Here is a 23,177-nt window from a genome sequence, read left to right on the forward strand (position 1 = left end):
GATTTAGTCATGAGAATAACTGGAGGAAAAGTGTTCCAGAATGAAGAAACCATAAGTTTAAAGGCCCTGAGACAAAAGCATCTTTGATGAGTCTGGGACGTGTAATAAAGCCAATGTGGCTGAAGCAGAGAGGAGTAAAGGGGAGAGAGGCAAGAAATCACATAGGAGAGTGTACTGAAGAACAGATCATGTAGGCGCTTGCAAGTTTGAAGATTTACCTGGAATGAAACAGGAAGCTACCGGAGGATTTTTGAGCAAAGACATGATATTATTTAATTTATACTTTAAAGGGCTTAATCTAGCTGCTATGTTGAGAAAAGACTACATGGGAGTAAAGGCAGAATGAAGCAGACCAGGTAGCAGGTTATTGCAATAATCTGTGTGAACGATTGTGACAGCTTAGACCAGGTGGGGAAGTTACAGAAGGTATTAGGTGGAGTGTACAAAATTTGCTAAAGAAATCGAAGGAAAAAAAAGTAAAAGAGAGAATTCAAGGATGACTCCAAGAGATAGGACCTACTGGAAAGCTATGAAATTGCCAGTTACTGAGGTAGGAATACTACATATCAAGCAGGTTTAAAACATTCTTCCATGTTTTTAATATATAATCTGATAGTTTTAAGTACCTGTATTTTAATATTATTTCAAATCTTTCTACTGACATAATAATTCATGGCATCATTTTAATTTGGGATAAGTATTATTTTTAATTTTCATGTCTGCTTCAGATTAGCCATCAATAATAAGCATAGAGATGATAGTTACTCTTCAGAGGCCCCAGCAAACATTGCCACCAAATATAGTACAGTAGGATGCCAAGGGGTCAGTACAGAATGGTCTTCCTATGATAAGGAGCAGTTTCAGTAGAAACATACAAACAATCACATTTTAAACTAAGTAATAAGAAGAACTTACGTAAACTCCCCAGGGATGGCAGTTATGGCCAAAGACCCAAGGTTAATAATCTGAACATCAACAATATCTGGATGCCAGGGATGAGGTTTTGATAGCTGAGAACACAAAACAAGAAAATTATGTTAGAAATAATACTCTCTCTATGGTCAACAGACAGATAATGGTCCCAGAAGTTCCTCTAGTTTCTAATTAATGATGCAGTATTAAATATTCTATAGGGGCACTTATGTCCTAGTCATAACATACAAATTTCAAATGCCAAAGCCCCATTAACCTGCACAAATCAATAAAGTTTTTGGTGGATCTGTCACTGTGACATCACAATGTGTAACAGATAACCAAAGGTTTTCCTAGAGTACTGTTAGAGACTATCCTTATATACAATAAATAAGGAATTCCATTTGGAATAGTTTAACTTAATAATTTCTCTTTTTATCCTAATCACACTTTAAGTTTGCAGTTTCCAAGTCTTGCCTTATTTTCCAAGATTTCTCCCAAGAGAATTTATCCTTTTCCATATTCAGAATAGTATAGCCTGTCCTTTTATTCCTTCTTTTTCTTTCTTCTTTCAAGAATTTTAATAGAATATTAGGAACAAAATGTATTTTTAAATGCTTCTAACTCAACAATCCATGTTTTTGTGAATACCAAAATAATCTTTTAACATTTAGAATGTGAAAATATATGTTTCAAAGGAGTGTAAAGAAAATTGCTTTAGTTAATGTTGCCTAAACTGTGAGAAAATTAAGACATGAACATGTTTCTTTTTAGATGACATGAAATGTTTCCTTTTGCAGAAAATTGAGTGCTGACTCTCTTCTTGGAACTAACATAAATAAATTCTGAATAAAATAAATGTTAATCTTCTTCTGCCTTTCCCACTATCCTAATTGTTGTATTTATTACTTATAAGTGCAATAAGGAAATCAGTATACTTTATAATCACAACCCTTATTCCTAGAGTTACAGAACCCATTTTTTAATATGGAAAAACTTGATATGGGAATATTGAAATAAGACCTCCCATTGTTTATCATCTGACAGTTTACAAATTTAAAAATGACAATATGCTAATTTCACTACGATAATGAAAATACACTACCTCTCCAGTGTGAAGAAGAATGGGCTTTGGTTTATGACATTCTTTAATTTCTTCAGATGGTTTTCCCAGGATCTGGTCCCGAATGGTGTCCCAAAATGGATCCCCTTCTGTTTTCCCTATTAGAAATGTATGATTAATATACTTCCTTAAACCAACCTTCTGAAAAAAGTAATTATTTGGACAAATATTGTACAATAATCTTTTAAAGAGTTTCAGGGATTTTGTTAAGGTTGTTGCTCAAAGATTCCAAACAGTTGGAATAATAGAATAGGCAAAATGTCCTGTGCATCCTAAGATATGAGCCATTATTTAATTAAATCTTCAGTGTGGTCAAGGGAATGACAGAGTACATTTCTGTCAATACCCTTAAAGTTTGGTTCCTATTACCTCTGCTCATCATGTTGCAAATGAAAACACTTTGACATAATTAACTGCAGATTTGTGAACTAAATCACTTTTTTTCCTGTTTTGAAAACTAAAAATGACACCTCCAACTCACAATACCAGTTGTCTGGCTTATGGTCCCTGAAAGAATTTCTCCTGAATACCTATTTAGTTATCTATACACACATACACACACACACACACACACACACACACACACACACCATGAGCAGTACAAAACAAAAACAAACCTCAAATGTATAATCTGGGGAAAAGAGTTTTGTAACTATGAAACCTATGAATTGAGAATCTATACTCTATTTGAAAATTTTAATAATTAATTATGAATGTCTGTGTAGCTGATAACAGAGCACCAAATACGTAAAGTGAAAACTCACAGAAATGAAAGGAGAAATATACATTTCAACAACAATAGTGAAATTTCAATAACCCATTTTCAATCATGGATAAAACAACTAGGCAGAAGATCAACAGGGAAACAGAAAACTTGAACTAGACCTGACAATCTATAGACTACTCCACCCAAAAACAACAGAATATACCTTCTTCTCAAATGAACATGGAACAGTATCTGGGATAGAGCATGTGCTGGCCAAAAGACAAACCGCAATAAATTTTAAAAAGTAGAAATAATATAAAATATGTTTTCAAGCACGGTGAAATGAAATTAAAAATAAATAATAGGAAAAACTTGAGGAAACTCATAAATATGTGAAAATTAAGCAATATGATCTGAAATAGCGAATAATCTAATCAAGGAAGAAATCAAAGGAAAACCTGGTATACTTTATCGTGAATGAAAATTAAAATACAACAAAAACAAAACTTATGGTATACACTTACAGCAGTGCTCAGTGAGACATTTGTAGCTATAAACGTCCATATTCAGAAACAAGAAAGATCTCAAACCAATAACCCAACTTCCACCTTAAGACATTAGAAAAGAAAATCAAACTAAACCAAATCAAGCAAAAAGAAGGAAATAATCAATATTTGAAAGAAAATCAATTAAACAGTGAGTAGAATAACAACAGAAAAATCAATGAAACCAAAAGCTGGTTTTTTGAAAAGGTCAACAAAATTGGCAAAGCTTTAGCTAGGTTGACCAAAAAAAAAAAAAAAAAAAAAAAAAAAGACAGAAGACTTAAATTATTAAACTCACAGATTAGAAGGAACATTACTACTGACTTTAAAGTAATAAAAACAATTACAAAGGAATACTATGAGGAGCTGATGCCAATAAATTAGATAACTTAGATTAAATGGGAAAATTTCTAGAAAGACAAACTACCAAAACTGACTTAAGAAGATACAGGCAATCTAAAAAAAACAATAAAGAGATTGAATTCATAGCACATTTTTAACTACCTAAAACAAATAACAGAGCTCAGATTGTTTTACTGCTGAATTCTACCAAAGAATTAGTACTAACTTTTCCAAAATAATAGAAAAGGGAATATTTCCTAAATCATTCTATGAGGCCAATGTTATCCTGATACAAAACCAGACAAAGATATCACAAAAAAGAAAGCTATAGAACATTGTCTCTTATAAATATGACACAAAAATCTACAATAAAATACTAGCAAACTGAATACAGTAACATAGAAAACGAATTGTTAAAGAATATGACCAACTGGGATTTATTCCAGGAATACAAAGTTGGGTAAACATTCAAAAACTGATCAATGCACTGTAACATATTAATATAATTTTTTAAATTACATTATAATCTGAGTAGATACAGAGAGAAACATTTGACAAAACTCTAACACCATTTTATCATAATAATACTCAACAAACTAGGAACAGAAGTAAATTTCCTCAGCCTGATAAAGGATTAAAAACCCAGAGCTAATGTTATACTTAATGATAAATGACTGAATGCTTTTTCCATAGTATTAGGAACACCACATAACGTATACTCTTTCCACTTCTATTCAACATTGTTCTGAAGGTTCTAGCCATGGCAATTAGGCAAGAAAAAGAAATAAAAGGCATTCAGGCTGGAAAAGAGAAATTAAAACTATTAATATTTCTATTTTAAGATGACATGATCTTAAAATGTATAAGCTGATTCTAAAATATTAGAACTAATAAATGAGTTCAGCAAGGTTGTAGGATACAAGGTCAATATATAAAATAGTTGTATTTCTATACATTTTCTATGAACAATCTAAACATGAAATTGAGAAAAACATTCCATTTACAAAAGCATAGAAAAGAGTAAAATACTAAGAAATAAACAATAAAAAGTACAAAATTTATACTCTTAAAATTATAAAACATTGTTGAAAACAATTAAAGATCTAAATGAATGCCAAAACATCTATGTACATGGATCAGATTACATAATATTGCTAAGATGGTAATACTCCCCCAAATTAATCTGTAAATTCAATGGCATTCCCACCAGAATCCCAACTGACTTCTTTGTAAAAATTTACAAGCTGATTCTTAAATTCCTATGGAACTGCAAAAAAACTCAGAAGTCAAAACAATCTTTGAAGAGGAGGTCAAGGTAGAATGACTCATTCTTTCTGATCTCAAAGGAAACAGTAACCAAGAGAGGGTTCTACTGGCACAAGGCTAGACATGTAAATCAATGGAATTGAATTGATAATCCAGAAATAAAGCTGCATGTCAACCTATTTTTAACTGTGTGCCAAGATTATAGAATGGGTAAATAATAATCTTTCCAATAAGTGGCACTGAGATAACTAAACAGCCATACGCAAAATAACAAAGGCAGGCCATGACCTCCATGATACAAAAAATTTAAATTAAAATCGATTCAAGACTTAAATGTAGAGCTAAAACCATAAAAATCTTATAAGAAAAGAGGGGTAAATCTTCACGACATTGAATTTGGAAAAAGATTCCTACATATGACACTAAGCCATAAGTAACAAAACTTAGACTTATTAAAAATTAAGAATGTTTGTGTTTCAAAGTACACAATCAATAAAGTGAAAAAACAACCTACAAAATGGAAAAAAATATTTTCATATCATACATCTGATAAGGGACTGTATACAGAAAACACAAAATCCACTTATAACTCAATAATAAAAAGAAAACCCAAATTTTAAAAAGAGAAAACTACATAAATGACATTTCTCTCAGGAAGATATACATGTGGTTAATAAGCACATGAAAAGATGTTTGACATAATCATTAGGGAAACACAAATCAAAGCCACAATGAGAGAGATATCCCTCCACACCCTCTAGGGTGGCTAGATTCAGTAAGTCAGATAATAACAAGTATTGGCAAAGACATAAAAAATCAGAACCCTATACACTACCTGTAGAAATGTAAAATGGTACAGCCATTTCAGAAATAGTCTGGCAGTTTCTCAGATGATTAAATGTACAGTTATCATATAATCCAGCAATTCCATTCCTAGACATATACCCAAGAGGAAAGATGAAAACACACACCCACATAAAAATCACATAAATATTTATGGAATATTTCTAGATTAATAATAACCAAAACATGGGACAATCCAAATGTCCATCAAGTGAGGAATGTATAAACAAATCTGATATGTTGATATAATGGAATATTATTCAATTATAAAAAAGAATGAGGCTGGGCATAGTGATTCACACCTCTAATCCCACGACTCTGGAAGGCCAAGGCAAGTGGATCACTTGAGGTCAGGAGTTGCAGATCAGCCTAGCCAACATGGTGAAACACCGTCTCTACTAAAAATACAAAAATTAGCCAGGCGTGGTGGCAGGTGCTTGTAGTCCCAGTTACTTGGGAGGCTGAAGCAGGAGAATCGCTTGAACCTGGGAGACAGAGGTTGCACTGAGCTGAGATTGCACCACTGCACTCCAGCCTGGGTGACAAGAGCAAAATTCCATCTCAAACAAAAGGAATAATACATGTTACAACATCAATGAACCTTTAAAGCATGGTGCTAAGTGAAAGAAGCCAACAAAAAATGCCACATATTACATGATTCCTTTTGTATGAAATGTTCAGAATAGTAAAATACAGGGACAGAAATATTAGTGGTTGCTTAGATCTGTGGGGTGCATGGTCATGTGCAAGCCTGGAAAACCAGCAGACCCTGAGTTTAAAAATAAAAATAATAAAGGTATTGGCTACAGTGAAATCTGATCAGAGAACAGAACCCAGAAGTGTCAGAAGCTGAAACCATACCCTTACCCTGTGTAAAATTGAGGCTTCCAACTCCATCAATGGTGCCAGCCGCAAAACCATAGCCCAATGCTGGTTTACATGTTTTTGCCTAAAAGAAAGGTTTTAAAACAAAACAAAAAGGAAACAGATTAAGAAACAAAACTTAAGCTGAAAGTAAATAATGAGATAAACCCGAAACTTCACCCTTGGGGCATAACCAGTGTGTCTCAGCAGCACTTACTGCGTGTGTGGAATTGAGCCAGACGATCACATCTGTCATATTCACCCACTGGTGTGCTGAAGCCAGTGGTCCCGTTACCTCCTGGGAAGCAGAGGCATATAGTTCCTAGAAAACACACAGGCTTACTATTCCAAGAAAAAAGGCTAAAGTGAGTATCTCCAATTGTACTCAGGAAGTACCAATTTCATGCAGTTTGGAAATGCACCTCTCAGAAAAGCTTTTGTTTTGCTGGTTGCTTAGAATTGGGTTCTACCAACCACATGGGTTTTGGTACAAACCCAGAAGTTTCCCAAAAGTTTGAAGTCTCCGAGGCTGTTGACCCGTGTCTACTTTCCACAAAAATGAAATAATAGTGCTACAAGCTGTGGCACAAAAAGCCCCAATCTCACTGGAAAGACCACCAAGAAAATTTAAGATTAAGAATAAGTGGACCAAATTATTTTCTTTGTTAGAGTGAGAGTATATCCTTGGGTGTTCTCAGAATACTTGAGTCCTGCAGCAGGACTGGGGCCAAGGGTGGCTTGGAGAAATTCAAGCTCTGCTTCATCTGCAGCAGCTCGCCCACCCACAATCCACTGTTCAGTGCTTTCGTGTTTTAATATGGTCAATTGATGCTTTTCAATCTTATGGGAAACGTGAGTCAAAACATGTTTTAAAAATTCTTTGTTTTTATTAATTCGTATTATACAACATAGGCAAATCCTGTTTCATCAAACGTCCTCTTGCCTGACACTTAGCTCATTTCCACTCTGTCCCCACTCCAGTTTCAACAGCCACATGTGAGCTCTCATAAGTCATGAGTAAGACCAGCTGCAGCTTGCCTCTCCTAATTAAGAGGGAAGCTGTGCCTTGCTGAGAAGAGAATGCAGAATGTGGGACAAATCTCTATGGCTCTCCAGCTCAGAATGGGAGCAAAATTTCTGACACTTAAGTGTGTCACGTGTGCACACCCTAAATAGAATCTGTGAATTTAGAATAATCCACTGATAATACCACAGTAATTAAAAAGAAACTGCAGCAATTAGGATGGCTGTTGCTACCAATTTTGTGTCTGATTATTTTTTAAAGGTGCATTTGTCCTTCCTTAGTTACTCTTGAAACATTTTAGAACTCACAGAAAAAACTACTTAAACACACAGACACACACACGTGCAGCAAAGGTATGAATAAGCTATGAAAAGGAAGAGATTTAACTAAATAAAGGACATCTCAGTTTGAGGTCTTTTCTTTTGTCTTTTTGCCCAGAAATCTGTCTCCATAGAAGCTGAAACAAAATGGAATTAAAATTTAATAGGGGGAGGAGGTCAGAGCAATTCACAGTAATCTCACCAGAGACCAGATTCTCTCTTCATCAAAAAGTTTTTAAAAAGAAAAGAATAAATGGATAATCTTTGCATATTGAAGAACACTGGGAACTGATTTAAATCCAAATTGCAAGAACTGGAGTTCTATGGCTCAACTCTAACTTGTCACCAAATGAAAAATTGAGACAGCCAGGTGACTTTTGGCAAGCAAAGGCCTTAGAGACTTCTGAGAATTTGAATCAATCTGGTTATATCTGACGCCATAATAATTGAAAATCTTATAGTCTATCTTCCTGCTGTGTGAATCAAGCACTCTGGCTTTCTAAACATTCTAAAATAGAATGTTTTCCTGATTACTTGGTTTTTAATGTACTTCCTATAAGAAGTCAGACCTGAGCAGTCAGACAGGTTCCTGTGTGGATTGCAAAGGCCACTTCCCAAGCCGACCTCTTCCAGACTGCCCCACTACAGCCTGAGCATTTTCTATTTTCCTTACAATATTCAACTTCCTAATGAACCATGTCAATGGATTTTAAAGGACAATTTTAAATGAAGATGAAAGGAGCGAGGCCCATGGCTTACCTTTGCTCTCTGATACATTGTCCGTCCAATAATTTGTGTGCTGTCGAGCATATCCTGTCCAGGTCCCTTAGCGATGCACATGCTAGGCTAGGACAAAATAAGATAGGATGCATTCTTGGTTAAGTTAGCAATTACTTTAAGGAATGAGGAATTATAACTGAATCTAAGCAAACAGATTTTTTAAACCACATTCTAGCATTTCTTTTCAGGTAGTCTCTCAAAGTACAGACTATAAAAACAAAATTATACATGAAACTACAACAGTGAATATCTTTAGAAATTATCTATTTTGGAGCCTTTCTCTTACAAATAAGAAAATTGAGGCTCATATAGGTAAAAGGATGTGTTGGTGATTATCCAAGTATCTAATATCTGAGCTAAGACTTGAAGCCTGATCTTTCCATTGACTGCACATCTTTCTACTTGCTTGTTCTTGCCTCTGATTCTTACTCATGATTACCTTAAATTGAAACTCAGTTAAATTATATTGGAACAACTCACTGAACTTCTGGGGAAAAAACACATCAATAAACAAAACTGGCCCTATTTCCTACTTCTTATGTCAGAAAAATTTAAGATTGATTAAGCACCTAAATATTATAAGTAGAATCAAAAAAGTACTAAAAGAAATATGAATGGATGTATTTTGTAGTCAGAGGGTGTGAGCAGACCCTCCTAAAAGTTATCTAGAACAAGTTTAGTTAAACTGGACAGCTTAAATATCTTAAATGTGCATAAGGGAAAAAAACATATATAAGATACAAAGGCAACTGATAAACGGGGAAAAAAGTTAGTATCATTTTGAGAAAACTAAGACTTTAATATATTAGGAGCTCTAAAAAGTCAATAAGAAAAAATATCTTTATTAATACTGATATTAACCCCATTGGATAGAGCTGACTGGGATAGAATAAATATCCCAGAAATAGTGCACAAAAAAGCATTATAACAAGTAAAATGTTCTAAAAACACAAAGAATAAGAACTCCAAACTAGCTTCTACTGCTCACATCAAAGTTGAAAACAAAGCTAAATAAACATTGTGGGAGTTAAATCAATGGTGATATAGCTTTACTTGCTGTCTTTAAAACATATCACACAAATCTGGATACAGCCATTAAAAGGTTTCTAAGAAATATTAAATGGAAAACTCAAGTCCTGGATACAAAACTCAAAATCCATAAATAATTAATAAAATGTTATTTATAAATGCATAAATAAATACATAGGAAGAGGTATGAGAACAGTAACTTCCGGGAAGAGCAAAGTGTAGAGGAAAGGGAGGTGAACAGTGACTTGCACTTGTTACTGTTCTCTGTGCTTCCACATTATTTGAATTTTTACAGCAATTTTGTGCTTGTAATTTTTAAAAAAGGAAAAGGAATTTTGGTCTTATATTAAAAACCCTATAGACTTTACAATCCATGAGAAATGTCTCAGGCAGGTAGTTTTCAGTACAAACTTGTGACTTTTGAAATACCAAAGCAAAATGTTTTACATTGTCCAAGTGTGGGAAAGGGTAATTAATCTCTGACAGTTACTGAATTGTCTCATCATTTACAAAACTTTAACAGTTGCTCAAATGGAAAAATATAACTTCACTCAGTTAAGATCTGGTGGGTTTGGACAGGTGCTTTTGAGAAGAGCAGGTGCTAGAGGGAACTAGGCCAGTGTATAGTATAAGAGAACATATTTGTAAATTAATGATAAATATTCAAATATAAAATGTATATAAGATGCAAAAACAAACCTTTCATGTGCCATAATTACTTACCCCACCAATGGGACAAGTACTATTGGGGTTATCACAGGACTCTCCCGTGTTGATGCAATGTGGACCGAGAATGTTGGGGGATACATCTCCTAGGTTTGATGAAGCAAAGGCTGCTACAAATGGTCCCTGCCAAAAGAAATACCAAGTTGCCTTTAATTCTTCACTATTTCCTAAAATGGCTGCCATTATAAATGCAAACATTAAATCCACTCTGGTAAACTCTTCAAAATCATTTGCAGACAGTAAAAAGAAGATACAAAATATTCTGTAGGTTGCCTCTTCACTCTGATGATAGTGTCTTTTGCTGTGCAGAAGCTCTTTAGTTTAATTAGATCCCATTTGTCAATTTTCGCTTTAGTTGCCATTGCTTTCGGTGTTTTAGTCATGAAGCCTTTGCCCATGCCTATGTCCTGAATGGTATTGCCTGGGTTTTCTTCTAGGGTTTTTATGGTTTTAGGTCTTATATTTAACTCTTGAATCCACTTTGAGTTAATTTTTGTATAAGGTGCAAGGAAGGAGTCCAGCTTCGGTTTTCAGTATATGGCCGGCCAGTTTTCCCAAAACCATTTACTATATAGGAAATCCTTTCCCCATTGCTTGTTTTTGTCAGATTCATCAAAGATCAGATGGTTATAGATGTGTGGCATTACTTCTGAGTCCTCTGTTCTGTTCCATTGGTCTATATATCTGTTTTGGTAGCAGTACCATGCTGTTTTGGTTACTGTACTCTTGTAGTATAGTTTGAAGTTAGTTCAGCCATCATCGTAGAAAATAGTGTGGTGATTGCTCAAGGAAGTAGAACTAGAAATACCATTTGATTCAGCAATCCCATTACTGTGTAGATATCCAAAGGATTAGAAATCAATCTACTATAAAGACACATGCACACGTATGTTTGTTGCAGCACTATTCACAATAGCAAAGACTTGGAACCAACCCAAATGCCCATCAGTGATAGACTGGTCAAAGAAATGTGGCAGATATATACCATGGAATACTATGCAGCCATAAAAAAGGATGATTTCATGTTTTTTGCAGGGACATGGAAGAAGCTGGAAACCATCATTCTCAGTGAAGTAACACAGGAACAGAAAACCAAACACTGCATGTTCTCACTCATAAGTGGGAGTTGAACAATGAGAACACATAGACACAGGGAGGGGAACATCACACACTGGGCCTGTCAAGGGGTGGAGCACTAGGAGAGGGATAGCATTAGGCAAAATACCTAATATAGATGACAGGTTGATGGGTACAGCAAACCACCATGGCACATGCATATCTATGTAACAAACCTGCACATTCTGCACATGTATCCCAGAACTTAAAGTATAATATATATATATACTGAGAAAAAATATATATTCTGAGAAAACTTTTTATTCCTGTAAAGGCTCACATTGCAGTCAGTATATATACTATTACTGAAAATACTTCAATTATCAACAAATCTGTTTCAAGTTGGAGAGTTTCAAATTATGCCTCAACCAGAAATATTTTGACCAGAAACGCTGTAACAACAAATTATAAAATGCTGGTTGTCAATCTAGTCTATTGTGTTTTACCTGGAGCTCAGAGATCCATTTGCCCTTTAAAAATATATATCATATTAGCTTAAACAGAAAAAGCAAATGCAGACTTTCTTGTTGCACAATGAACCTAAATACACCATCCACCATCTGGACTTGCCCTCAGTGTATCTTTTCTCTCTCTCTCTTCAACCCAATTAAAGTCATGCAAGGCCTCTGCATCAACTCAACCCAACTGCTCTAGCACTGTACCTTACTCCCACTTTAATTTTCTTAAGGAAAGGCATAACGAAGTGTTGGAGATATGTCTTTTTTAATACTAAAAAGTTAATTTAATAGGAAACTCTCTTCTTTTCCCTAAAATGCAGACTAAAGTGAGAAAATAGAAAGCAAGTTTTGCCAACAAAGGAGCTTGCTTTGGTTTGGATGTGATTTATTCCTGCCAAAACTCATGCTGAAATTTGATCTCCAATGTGGCAATGTTGGGAAGCGTAGCCTCCTGGGAAAAGACTGATCCCTCATGAATAGAATAATGCCCTCCCACAAGGTGAGTGAGTTCTTACTCTCTAGGGTATGGATTGCAGTAGTTCCTCCAAGAGCAGGTTGTTAAAAAGAGCCTGGCTTCCTCAGTTTTTCTCTCTTGCTTCCTCTTTCATGTGTGATCTCTCAGCACATCCTAGCTCCTCTTCTGATTTCTATCATGAATATTCATGTACAATATTCTGAGAAAATTTTTATTTTATTGGAAATAGCATGAGGCCCTCACCAGATGCAGTTGTTCAATCTCATACTTTTCAACCAACAGAATCATGAGCCAAAATAAATCTTTTTGCTTTGTAAATTATCCAGTCTCAGTTATTCTGCTAACACAAAACAAACTAAGACAGAGCTAAATGATCAGGCTGAATGTTAATGGAAGCTATTACCTTTATAAGGAAATATTAATTCTAGGCAAGGGCCTGGGACTGTTATCCTATTATATAGTCTTCCAAATTTGGGCCTAGTGGCTCATGCCTGTAATAGGAGCACTTTGGGAGGCCAAGGTGGGTGGATCACTTGAGGTCGGAAGTTTAAGACCAGCCTGGTCAACATAGCGAAATGCCATCTCTACTAAAAATACAAAAATTAGCTGGGTGTGGGGGTGGCACTTGTAATTTCAGCTACTCAGGAGACAGAGGCACAATAATCACTTGAACCCAGGAGGGGGAGGTGGCAGTGAACTGAGATCATGCCACTGCACTCTAGCCTGGGTGACAGCGTGAGACTGTCTCAAAAAAAGAAAAATAAAGTTGTGCTTAATACTTGTATAGCTCTAAAAACAAAAGTAAGTATCAACAGTTTGTCATATTTTCAGCTTAATCAAAAAGTACTATTATTACAAAAATCTTGAACTTGCCCTTCCTTATTCAACTAATAACTTTATGAAACAATGAATATAAGGACCATCTAACACAAAAAGCAAATGGATTAGTACTCATTTTTAATTTTTCTTTCCCTGTTAGAGATGATGGTGAATGCTCTCTATCCAAGCATATCAATATGTGAGACTGATGATGACACTTTATTCTGGAGACGTGAATCACCTTTTCTGAACGCAGCATGAATGATGACACTCAGTGACTCAAGATGAAGCTTTCAATTTATAAATTCTCACCTGTCCAGGTAGATATCCTTTGTTCTTCTCTTGCTCAAACAGGTAAGACGCATAGCCCACATTGTCGCTGTTTACAAGATGGTTACTGTTGTTCATGCTGACCGGGTGGATAGCAAACCAGCTGTAAAGGAGCGAGAAGCTCTAAGTTAATCAGGAGAACCAGAGAACTGAGGCCGAGAACTATGACTGGGAGCTTAAGTTTTCTCCAGCAAGAAAAAATATTTTTAAACGATAGACATTCTACATCTAGATTCTTTCATTGTTCATGTGCTTAAAAGTACAATGCAAACATGTACTCAAAGTCTGATCATTTTCATAAATTAAAAATACAGAACTCCATTTTCATGACTATTTCATCATTGGCATCCTCATTAAATGCACCAAGATGATATACTTAAAGAACTGTATGTACCTGGACTTTGTCTTTCAAGATGGGCACACAGATAGTAATTATTTAAATCTATCCAATCCGACATTTGCTGAGGGTTATCTGTATGCCAAGCGCTGAATAAACTGTGGCTTATTTTCAGAATCTCACCAAAGACACAAATGGCTTTAACACAGTGTGACAAACACTACAAAGAAACAGGCATAAAGTGTTTAGGGACCACAGATGACTAACAATTAATTCTTGAGGGCATTACAGGGAGAGGAAACAGCAGAGTAAATGCACAGAAGCATGAAAGAGGATGTTATGCATAATTCGGTATATCCTTATGCCTAGTAATACCTTGTTTAAGTGTAAAGCTATACAGTTTACAAACTAATTTCACATCTGTTACCTTATTTGAACTTCACAACAACACTGAGAGTAAGGCTGCTTTACCTCTATTGTGCATAGGTGATCTAGAGAAGCCAAATCAAGATCCACTGGTTCACAGAGACCCAGGACTCAAGTATGGGTCTTGTGACACCATGTCCAGAGGCTTTTGTAGGATCAAACCCCCACACAGGTGAAAAGGATATTTACAGAATGGAAGGCAGGAAAGCGGATTAACTGGAATGCTCAAGAAAAGAGAGATGCCAATTCATAAAGTGTCAGGTTAGCTTAGAATTTTAAAAATTTTTATTGTTTTTTTCAATAAAGATACAATTCTTTGTTGAAAAATCTTTAAACATTTTAGCTTACATTCCTACCTAAGCAATGTAATTGCACAAAACTAAGCATCTTCTTTTTTTTTTTTTTGAGACAGAGTTTCGCTCTTGTTACCCAGGTTGGAGTGCAATGGCGCGATCTCGGCTCACCACAACCTCCGCCTCCTGGGTTCAGGCAATTCTCCTGCCTCAGCCTGCTGAGTAGCTGGGATTGCAGGCACGTGCCACCGTTCCCAGCTAATTTTTTGTATCTTTAGTAGAGATGGGGTTTCACCATGTTGACCAGGATGGTCTCGATCTCTTGACCTCGTGATCCACCCGCCTCGGCCTCCCAAAGTGCTGGGATTTCAGGCTTGAGCCACCGTGCCCGGCCTAAGCATCTTCTTAATGGCAAGGAAGGATTTGGGACTCCAAGATCATCTTTCAGGCATCATCTTTCCTATTGCCTACCAGAAGCAGATGTAGGGCAGAAGTGGCCTGCTCAAAGCCCACTGACACTAGGCAGGCAACACAAATGAGTCACGCTGGTTGGTACAATAGGGACTAGTGTGGACAGTAGAAAATTTGCAGTGTCTAAAGTTCACAGCCTCTACCCAGCTCCGGCCAAAAGTTGCCTTATAGAAGTATAAGCCAGTGCTGCCAGCTCTTCTCATTTTTTCAAAAGGAGCCACAGATCCATGTTTTCATATGTATTTATCAACTTTAAAATTCTTCAGGAAGTAAACGGCATGAAAATGAAGGACAGGAACTGCTTGCTATACATTAAGAGACTCAAGAAATGTAGCCAACAAATGTAGTTCATGATCTGATTCAAACAAAACAACTATTTTAAACAAACACAAAAGACTTTTTGATATAATCAGGGAAAACTGAACACATATTGGGCATTAGATCACATTAGGAGATTAATTTTAATTTTGTTGGTTGTAATAAATGATTGAGGTTACATATTTTAAAGCCTTATCTGATGGAGATATAGACAGAAATATTTATGAGTGAAATGTATCTAAAGACACATGCACACTTATGTTCATTGCAGCACTACTCATAATAGCAAAGACATGGAATCAACCTAAATGCCCATCAATGATAGACTAGATAAAGGAAATGTGGTACATATATACCATGAAATACTGTGCAGCCATAAAAGGAACAAGATCATGTCCTTTGCAGAAACATAAATGGAGCTGGAGGCCATTACTTTTAGCAAACAAACACAGGAAAAGAAAACCACATACCATATCTTCTCACAGGTAGGAACTGAATGATGAGAACACATGGACACATAGAGAGGAACAATACACACTGGGGCCTATTGGAGAGTGAAGTGTGGAAGGAGGGAGAAAATTAGGAAAAATAACTAATGGGTACTAGGCCTAATGCCAGGATGATGAGATAATCTGTACAATGAAGTCCCATGACACACATTTACCCATGTAACCAACCTGCAAATGTATCCCTGAACTTAAAATAAAAGTTAAATTTTAAAAAAAGAAATTGAAAGCAAATACCAGACATTTTACAATACTCTTGCCAAAAAAAAAAAAAGGTGGGGAGGGGAAGGATAAAACAGAATGACAGAGTCCTGCTAATTAGTGAAGCTGGAATACGTTACATGGAGATTCATTACATTAATCACTATAATCAGTATGCATTTGAAAATTTGTATATAGTTTATTTTTTCATGTTGGCATCCATTTAGAATTTTTCAAAACACAATGTCAAGCCAAATCACCAATGAGTGAGCTGAATTCAGTCCCTGAGATGGTTCTTTGCCCCCGTGCTAATGAATAAACATTTATTTAGGCTGAAATATTCTAGAGTCATCCCCTCAGAGTTACTTGCAAGATGTTTACGTTTACAAATTTTCTTCTGTTATGTTTGTGTGTGTGGTTCGTCTCTTTCTCTTAGAACCCAAGTATCAGGAAATTCTAATCAACTAGTGTTTTCCAGTTACACTGATTTTGCTTTTTTGGAGTTTTACTCTTTAGTATGGAAGAAAATATCATGGTGGCATTTTGGCTTCCTAACCAAAATATTTTCATCTGATACAATCATGCTGAGGTCAGCCAGCTTCAGCCAACACTGAATATTTCCATTACAGTCAAAGAAAATCCATACATGAAGCCAACAAACATATGAAAAAATGCTCATTATCACTGATCATTAGAGAAATGCAAATCAAAACTACATTGAGATACCATCTCACAGCAGTTAGAATGGCGATCATTAAAAAATCTGGAGAAAACAGATGCTGGAGAGGATGTGGAGAAATAGGAACACTTTTACACTGCTAGTGGGAGTGTAAATTAGTTCAACCATTGTGGAAGACACTGTGGTGATTCCTCAAGGACCTAGAAATAGAAATTCTATTTGACCCAGCAATCCCATTACTGGGTATATATCCAAAGGATTATAAATCGTTCTACTATAAGGACACAGGCACACGAATGTTCATCGCAGCACTGTTTACAATAGCAAAGACCTGGAACCAACCCAAATGCCCATCAATGATAGACTGGACAGGGAAAATGTGGCACATATACACCATGGAATATTATGCAGCCATCAAAAATGATGAGTTCGTGTCCTTTGTAGGGACATGGATGAACCTGGAAACCGTCATTCTCAGCAAACTGAGACAAGAACCGAAAATCAAACACTGCATGTTCTCACTCATAGGCGGGTGTTGAACAATGAGAACGCATGAACACAGGGAGGAGAGCACTACACACTGGGGTCTGTTGGGGGGAAATAGGGGAGGGACAGCAGGGGGTTGGGAGCTGGGGAGAGATAGCATGGGGAGAAATGCCAGATATAGGTGATGGGGAGGAAGGCAGCAAATCACACTGCTACGTGTGTACCTATGCAACAATCTTGCATGTTATTCACATGTACCCCAAAACCTAAAATGCAATTTTAAAAAATCTATACAACAAATTTATTGACATTGACTATTATTTAGCTCTTGTTAGACAAAGGACTTCAACTACAAGATCTCATTTTATTCTCACAGAAATTATTTGAGTCAAGTACTAACATTATCTTCATTCTACAACTAAGAAAACTAAGTCCCAGAGTGGTAACACTGTCTGACCTAGGTCACAGTGTTAAGTCAAGAAGCAAAGAAGCAGGACTGTGAATTCAGGGGTGTGTGTGTGTGTGTGTGTGTGTGTGTGTATGTTCTTACCCACAGTGGGATCCTGGTTCTGTCCCTTCTCTTTATTCACTTGCTCATTCACTACACATTTGGTTAACTTTGACTCTGTGCCAGCACCAAGAACATAAAGATGAATAAGGCATCATCTTGGCCTTGAGAAATGCTTCACAAAGATGTGACATTTGAGTTGGATCTTAAAAGATGAGGAGGAGTGAGGCAAAGGAATCACTAGAGAAGAAGCATTCCTAGCAGAGGAAGTAGCATCTGCAAAGGCATGAAGATGTGAAGGAGGGCCTGGTGTTTAGAGAATGGATAGTCAGGGTGGCCAGAGTAGAATGGATATGGACAACAAAAGATGGCAGTTGTATCATTAATTCAATCAACATGAATTTATTGGGAACCATGTTGATTGGCAATGTGTGAGACCCCAAGGAATGTAAAGAGGAATCAAATGCATTTCCTACCATCAAGGACATTACACATTTGGGCCACAATGGTATCTGTGGAGAAATCATGTGCGAAGAATTTCAATCTACTAATTAGGTGTAGACTTGATTTCTTCTTCTTCTTTTGAAAAAGTGTCTCTCTCTGTTGCCCTGGCTGCAGTGCAGTGGTGCAATCATGGCTCACTTCAGCCTTGACCTCCCAGACTCAAGAAGTCCTCCCACCTCAGCCTCCCAAGTAGCTGGCACTACAGATGTGCACCACTATGCCTAGTTAATTCTTTATATTTTTTATAGAGCTAGGGGTCTCACTGTGTTGCCCAGGCTGATCTCCAACTCCAGAGCTCAAGCGATCCTCCTGCCTCACCCTCCTAAAGTGCTGGTTTTACAGGTTGAGCCACCACACCTGGCTTGATTTCTTCTTCATTCCATCTATTTTAAGCCTTAGAAAATAAATTGAAATTTTTCTCTAGAAAATTGAAATAAAATAAGTGTTCAGAAAATAATTATTTGAATTGAAGGAAAGGAAGATGTCATATTTTTCCTCCTTTGTCCTTTGAAATGTGGATTATTAAAATAGCAAACTTGTCACAGCAACCCAAGTATGATGGTTGTGGATGAACATTTTTAAAGATATGGAGAATGGTGATCGTTTTAATTTTAAAACACTGTACTTATAATTTATTTTATCTAGCCAAAAAATATTCTTCAAAGCAAAGTTCAAAAGAAAGGAAGAAAGCTTTAGTTAGTTTCAGAAGTTAGAACACAGACATAAAAGGATGAATACATCCCTGATAATAAGCATTTTTAATAATGCTTATGTCACAGCTAGATGTAAAATAGGAAGCAAGGTGCTACTTGAATCAGCATGATATAATTAAAAGTACTGTGGAAAGTCAAGAAATTGGGGAGATTATCCTAGTTTGTAGTAAAGTTAGTAAAAATTTCTGGATCAAAATTTAAAAATTAGTCAGACTGAAAAATAATAGATTTCAACTATATGAATCAGTAAGCAACATTATAATATAGAACACTACAATTATCTTTCCTTCTGTGTAAGGCGGCATTTGGAGAAAAAGATCTCTAGCAACTCTTTCAATTCAGACATTGAGTGTGCCCTACTCTGAACCAAAGAAAGAACCCAGATGCAACACCAAGGTCTTTCAGTATTTAAAACAGTAACAAACCCACCCCAGGTCCTATGCACTCAGACCTGGGCCTCCATGTCCAGTGTGCAAGTTGTGTCCTGCACAAAGAACACTGACAAAGGGGGTAAGTAGGAGGTTAAATCCAGCCTCCGTGCAGCTCACTGAGCCGGGCACTTCAGCCAGCCCAGAAAACAGGACGTGTTCGTGTCACTCAGACAAAGGTTCTATATGCTAGCATGGCCCTCCCCAATCTAAATGTCCACAAATAGGGAAATAGAATAATAAGTGTATCTATTCAAGGGTACTGTTCATGAAGATTCAGAGCAACATGGGAGCTCTTCAGTAAATAAAATATAGGAGGCTGGAATGGGTTGAATAGTGTCACTCAAAAATGCATGCTCATCTGGAACCTCAGAATGTGACTTACTTGCAAATATGGGTTTTATAGATGTAATCAAGGTAAAGATCAAGTGATATTATACTGACCACATGTAGATTCTAAATCTAATGACTAGCATCCTTACAACAAGAGGAAAGGAACAGAGAGATACCCAGAGACATAGAGAAGAAGGTGATATGAAGATGGGGGCACAGATTGGAGGGATCTATCTACAAGCCAATGAAGCCAAGGATTGACGGCAATCACTAGACACTAAAAGAGATGCATGGAACAGATTCCCCACTCAGTCTCCAGAAGGAACCAACACTGATAATGCTTTGAATTTGGACTTCTGGTCTCCTGACCTGTGAGAGAATAAATTTCTGTTGTTTTAAGCCACCCAGTCTCTGGTAACGTGTGGCTTCCCTAGGAAACTAATACAGAGGCTAATATTATTTTACAGTAGCTAAAAAATACCAGCTCTGGAGTCAGATGTGACTCCAGATACTTAATAAGTCAGTCAATACTTAATTTGAACCTCAGCATTCATATCTGTAACATAATGAAAATAGCAGTGTCTGCATTTGACAATTAAAATAACTGAAATAGAATGAGTTTAGGCAGATGAAGAAAACGCAGCCAAATCTGAGGTTTCCAGAATGGCGGGCACGGGTTTGGTGGCTGGAGAGGTTGTGGTGGATGCGCTGCCGTGTTTTGATCAAGGTTATGAAGCTCCCGGTGTGCGGGAAGCGGCTGCAGTGCTGGTAAAGGAGGAAACTCGCAGATACCAACCTACTAAGAACTACCTGAGCTACCTGACAGCCCTGGATTATTCTGCCTTTGAAACTGACACAATGAGAAATGAATTTAAAAGACTGGCTGCTCGACAACCAATTGAATTGCTCAGTATGAATCGATATGAGCTTCCAGCCCCTTCCTCTGGTCAAAAAAATGACATTACTGCTTGGCAAGAATGTGTAAACAATTCTATGGACCAGTTAGAGCATCAGGCAGTTAGAATTGAGAATCTGGAATTAATGTCACAGCATGGATGTAATGCCTGGAAAGTATACAATGAAAATTTAGTTCATATGATCGAAGACGCACAGAAAGAACTTCAGAAGTTAAGAAAATATATTCAGGATTTAAACTAGCAGAGAAAGAACATACAACTCACAACTAGATCTAAATTGAGAGAAATTGAGTCAAATTGGGTATCCCTGGTCAGTAAGGATTACAAGATTGAACGGACAATTGTTCAGCTAGAAAAGGAAATCTATCAAATTAAGCAGCAACATGGAGAAGCAAACAAAGAAAACATCCGGCAAGATTTCTGAGAAGACAGTTTAGCAGGTAAAGAAAAGCTGGGCTTTCACAAAAAGCATCTGAGCTTTTAATTAACTGTGAAGGACAACAGCATCTTCCCCCAAAACCGTTGATGTTTAAATGTTTAGAAATCACAGAATGTGTGGGTTGCTGTAGTCATTCTATTTGTATATTTCAGCAGAATTAAAATGTCTAGCTTGTTGGTATTCTTTTAGCCATTAAAAAAATAATCTTTAGGCTTTCAAAATAAGTACAATATTAGAATAATTTTATGTCATAGAATTAAGTTTGAGCCATGGGGGCCATATTTTATATCGAAGAATGTTTATTTAAAGCCTTCAATATGTACAGGAAGTTGGGAACTTTTGGTTTATGACTTTGTCTAATAAAAAGATAGTTCTAAACACATTATTGATTACCAAACAAGACTTCAGAAATATAGTGACTGTACAGTCATTGTTACCATCATCATCATAGGTAACAGTTATATCAAACAATATGTGCTGAACACTGTTTTGAACACTTTAGATAGATGAACTAGATGATCATGAATAAAAATCATTTGGTTCTCACAAAAAAACAATAACTAATACATGTGAGGTGCTTAGTACAAAGACTGGCCTATACCAAGAATGGAATAAATGTTCACTATGAGAATGTTGGTGATGCTATACTGATACTACTGCTGCTGCAGCTGCAGCTGCAAATAATGATGATGATGATGATGATAAGGGAAAGAGATGCCAAGCTCCAAGCATAAGCATGTATACATTAATATAATGTTAAATATATGGGGACAGCGTTCAACATTCACAACACATGTATATTCAACCCATATGCTACGGGCATGAAATGATTCAGTGAGGATAGCCTGCCCTCTTGTGGCAGAGACGTGAGGAGTGCTCACAAAATGCCCGTGTGCTCTTCTATTTCCCAGTCTCATTTGCAAGGTGGGGCTTGTGAATACCTCTGACCAGTAACACATGTGCAGAAGGATCATCTAATCTTCATTAGACTTTCCATGAGTGGAAAATAAGTTTTCAATGTGTTAAGACACTGGAATTTCATGTTCTGCCTTGTGTGGCCCTTGGCATTAATTACCTTCCCACCCTGGTTTTCACTCCATCACAATCATCCTCACCCCACCCCACTGCAAACTGTTTTGAGAAGAGGAAAGCATGTTTCATTGTCTTACACTGGAAGCATTATTGGGCCCATAATTTTACCCAAAGGGCAACCAAAATTTTAAACCAGCAGAAGCAAAGAATATACGCTGGACTGCTCAGATTTTAAAAAGATAATGAGCTCTAGTCTGAAGAGCCCTCCTAAAGTTATAGACACACCTGAGACAAGCATCCTGCAGAATACTCTACCATCTCCAGCCCAGGAAGACAAGTACGTTCTCAAGGAATCCTTTTGTTATTTTCAAAAATCCTGAATGAAAAAGTCCCTCTAAATAACAATATTGGGAAAAATATATCATTAGGGTAAATTCTATTAAGTTGCAGCAATCAAAATCCTTACACCTAGGCTGGATGCAGCTCACACCGTTAATCCCAGCACCTTGGGAGGCCAAGGCAGGAGTTCAAGACAACCCTGGCCAACATGGAAAAACCCCATCTCTACTAAAAATACAAAAATTAGCCAGGTGTGATGGCGCACAACTGTAATCCCAGTTACTAAGGAGGCTGAAGCAGGAGAATCACTTGAACCTCCAGGAGACAAAGGTTGCAGTGAGCCAAGATCGCGCCACTGCACTCCAGCCTGGGTGACAGAGCGAAACTCTGTCAGAAAATAAAATTTAAAAATTTTAAAAATCCTTGCATCTTACATGGTAAGTGATCAACAAGAAACAGGAAATGGCCAATAAGAGTATTGGTTTTTTAATTGAGAGAAACTGTGAATTGAAGAAATTTAAAGGAAAACAAGAGCGATTTGGCTTTTTTAAGCCTGTTACTTGGCAACA

General features: G+C 36.6%; 1 protein-coding gene and 1 pseudogene across 7 annotated transcripts in view; one reads left to right on the forward strand and one right to left on the reverse strand.

Moving 5' to 3' along the window:
- The window catches only part of LOC100390425 (neutral ceramidase), an 89,155-nt gene that overhangs the window by 20,384 nt on the left and 45,594 nt on the right, over window positions 1-23,177 (reverse strand). For all 7 annotated transcript variants that reach the window (XM_035268388.3, XM_035268385.3, XM_054243058.2 and 4 more), the window contains 7 exons: window positions 13,661-13,781; window positions 10,478-10,603; window positions 8,705-8,791; window positions 6,819-6,923; window positions 6,605-6,686; window positions 2,018-2,133; window positions 916-1,010 (listed from right to left, as the gene is read on the reverse strand). In XM_035268388.3, the coding sequence (XP_035124279.3) occupies window positions 916-1,010; window positions 2,018-2,133; window positions 6,605-6,686; window positions 6,819-6,923; window positions 8,705-8,791; window positions 10,478-10,603; window positions 13,661-13,781 (732 nt within the window). The remainder of the gene's footprint in view (window positions 1-915; window positions 1,011-2,017; window positions 2,134-6,604; window positions 6,687-6,818; window positions 6,924-8,704; window positions 8,792-10,477; window positions 10,604-13,660; window positions 13,782-23,177) is intronic.
- LOC100391033 (pre-mRNA-splicing factor SPF27 pseudogene) lies at window positions 20,515-21,232 on the forward strand (annotated as a pseudogene).

The sequence above is a fragment of the Callithrix jacchus genome, chromosome 12 (genome assembly GCF_049354715.1).
Source record: "Callithrix jacchus isolate 240 chromosome 12, calJac240_pri, whole genome shotgun sequence".
Classification (NCBI taxonomy): domain Eukaryota; kingdom Metazoa; phylum Chordata; class Mammalia; order Primates; family Cebidae; genus Callithrix; species Callithrix jacchus.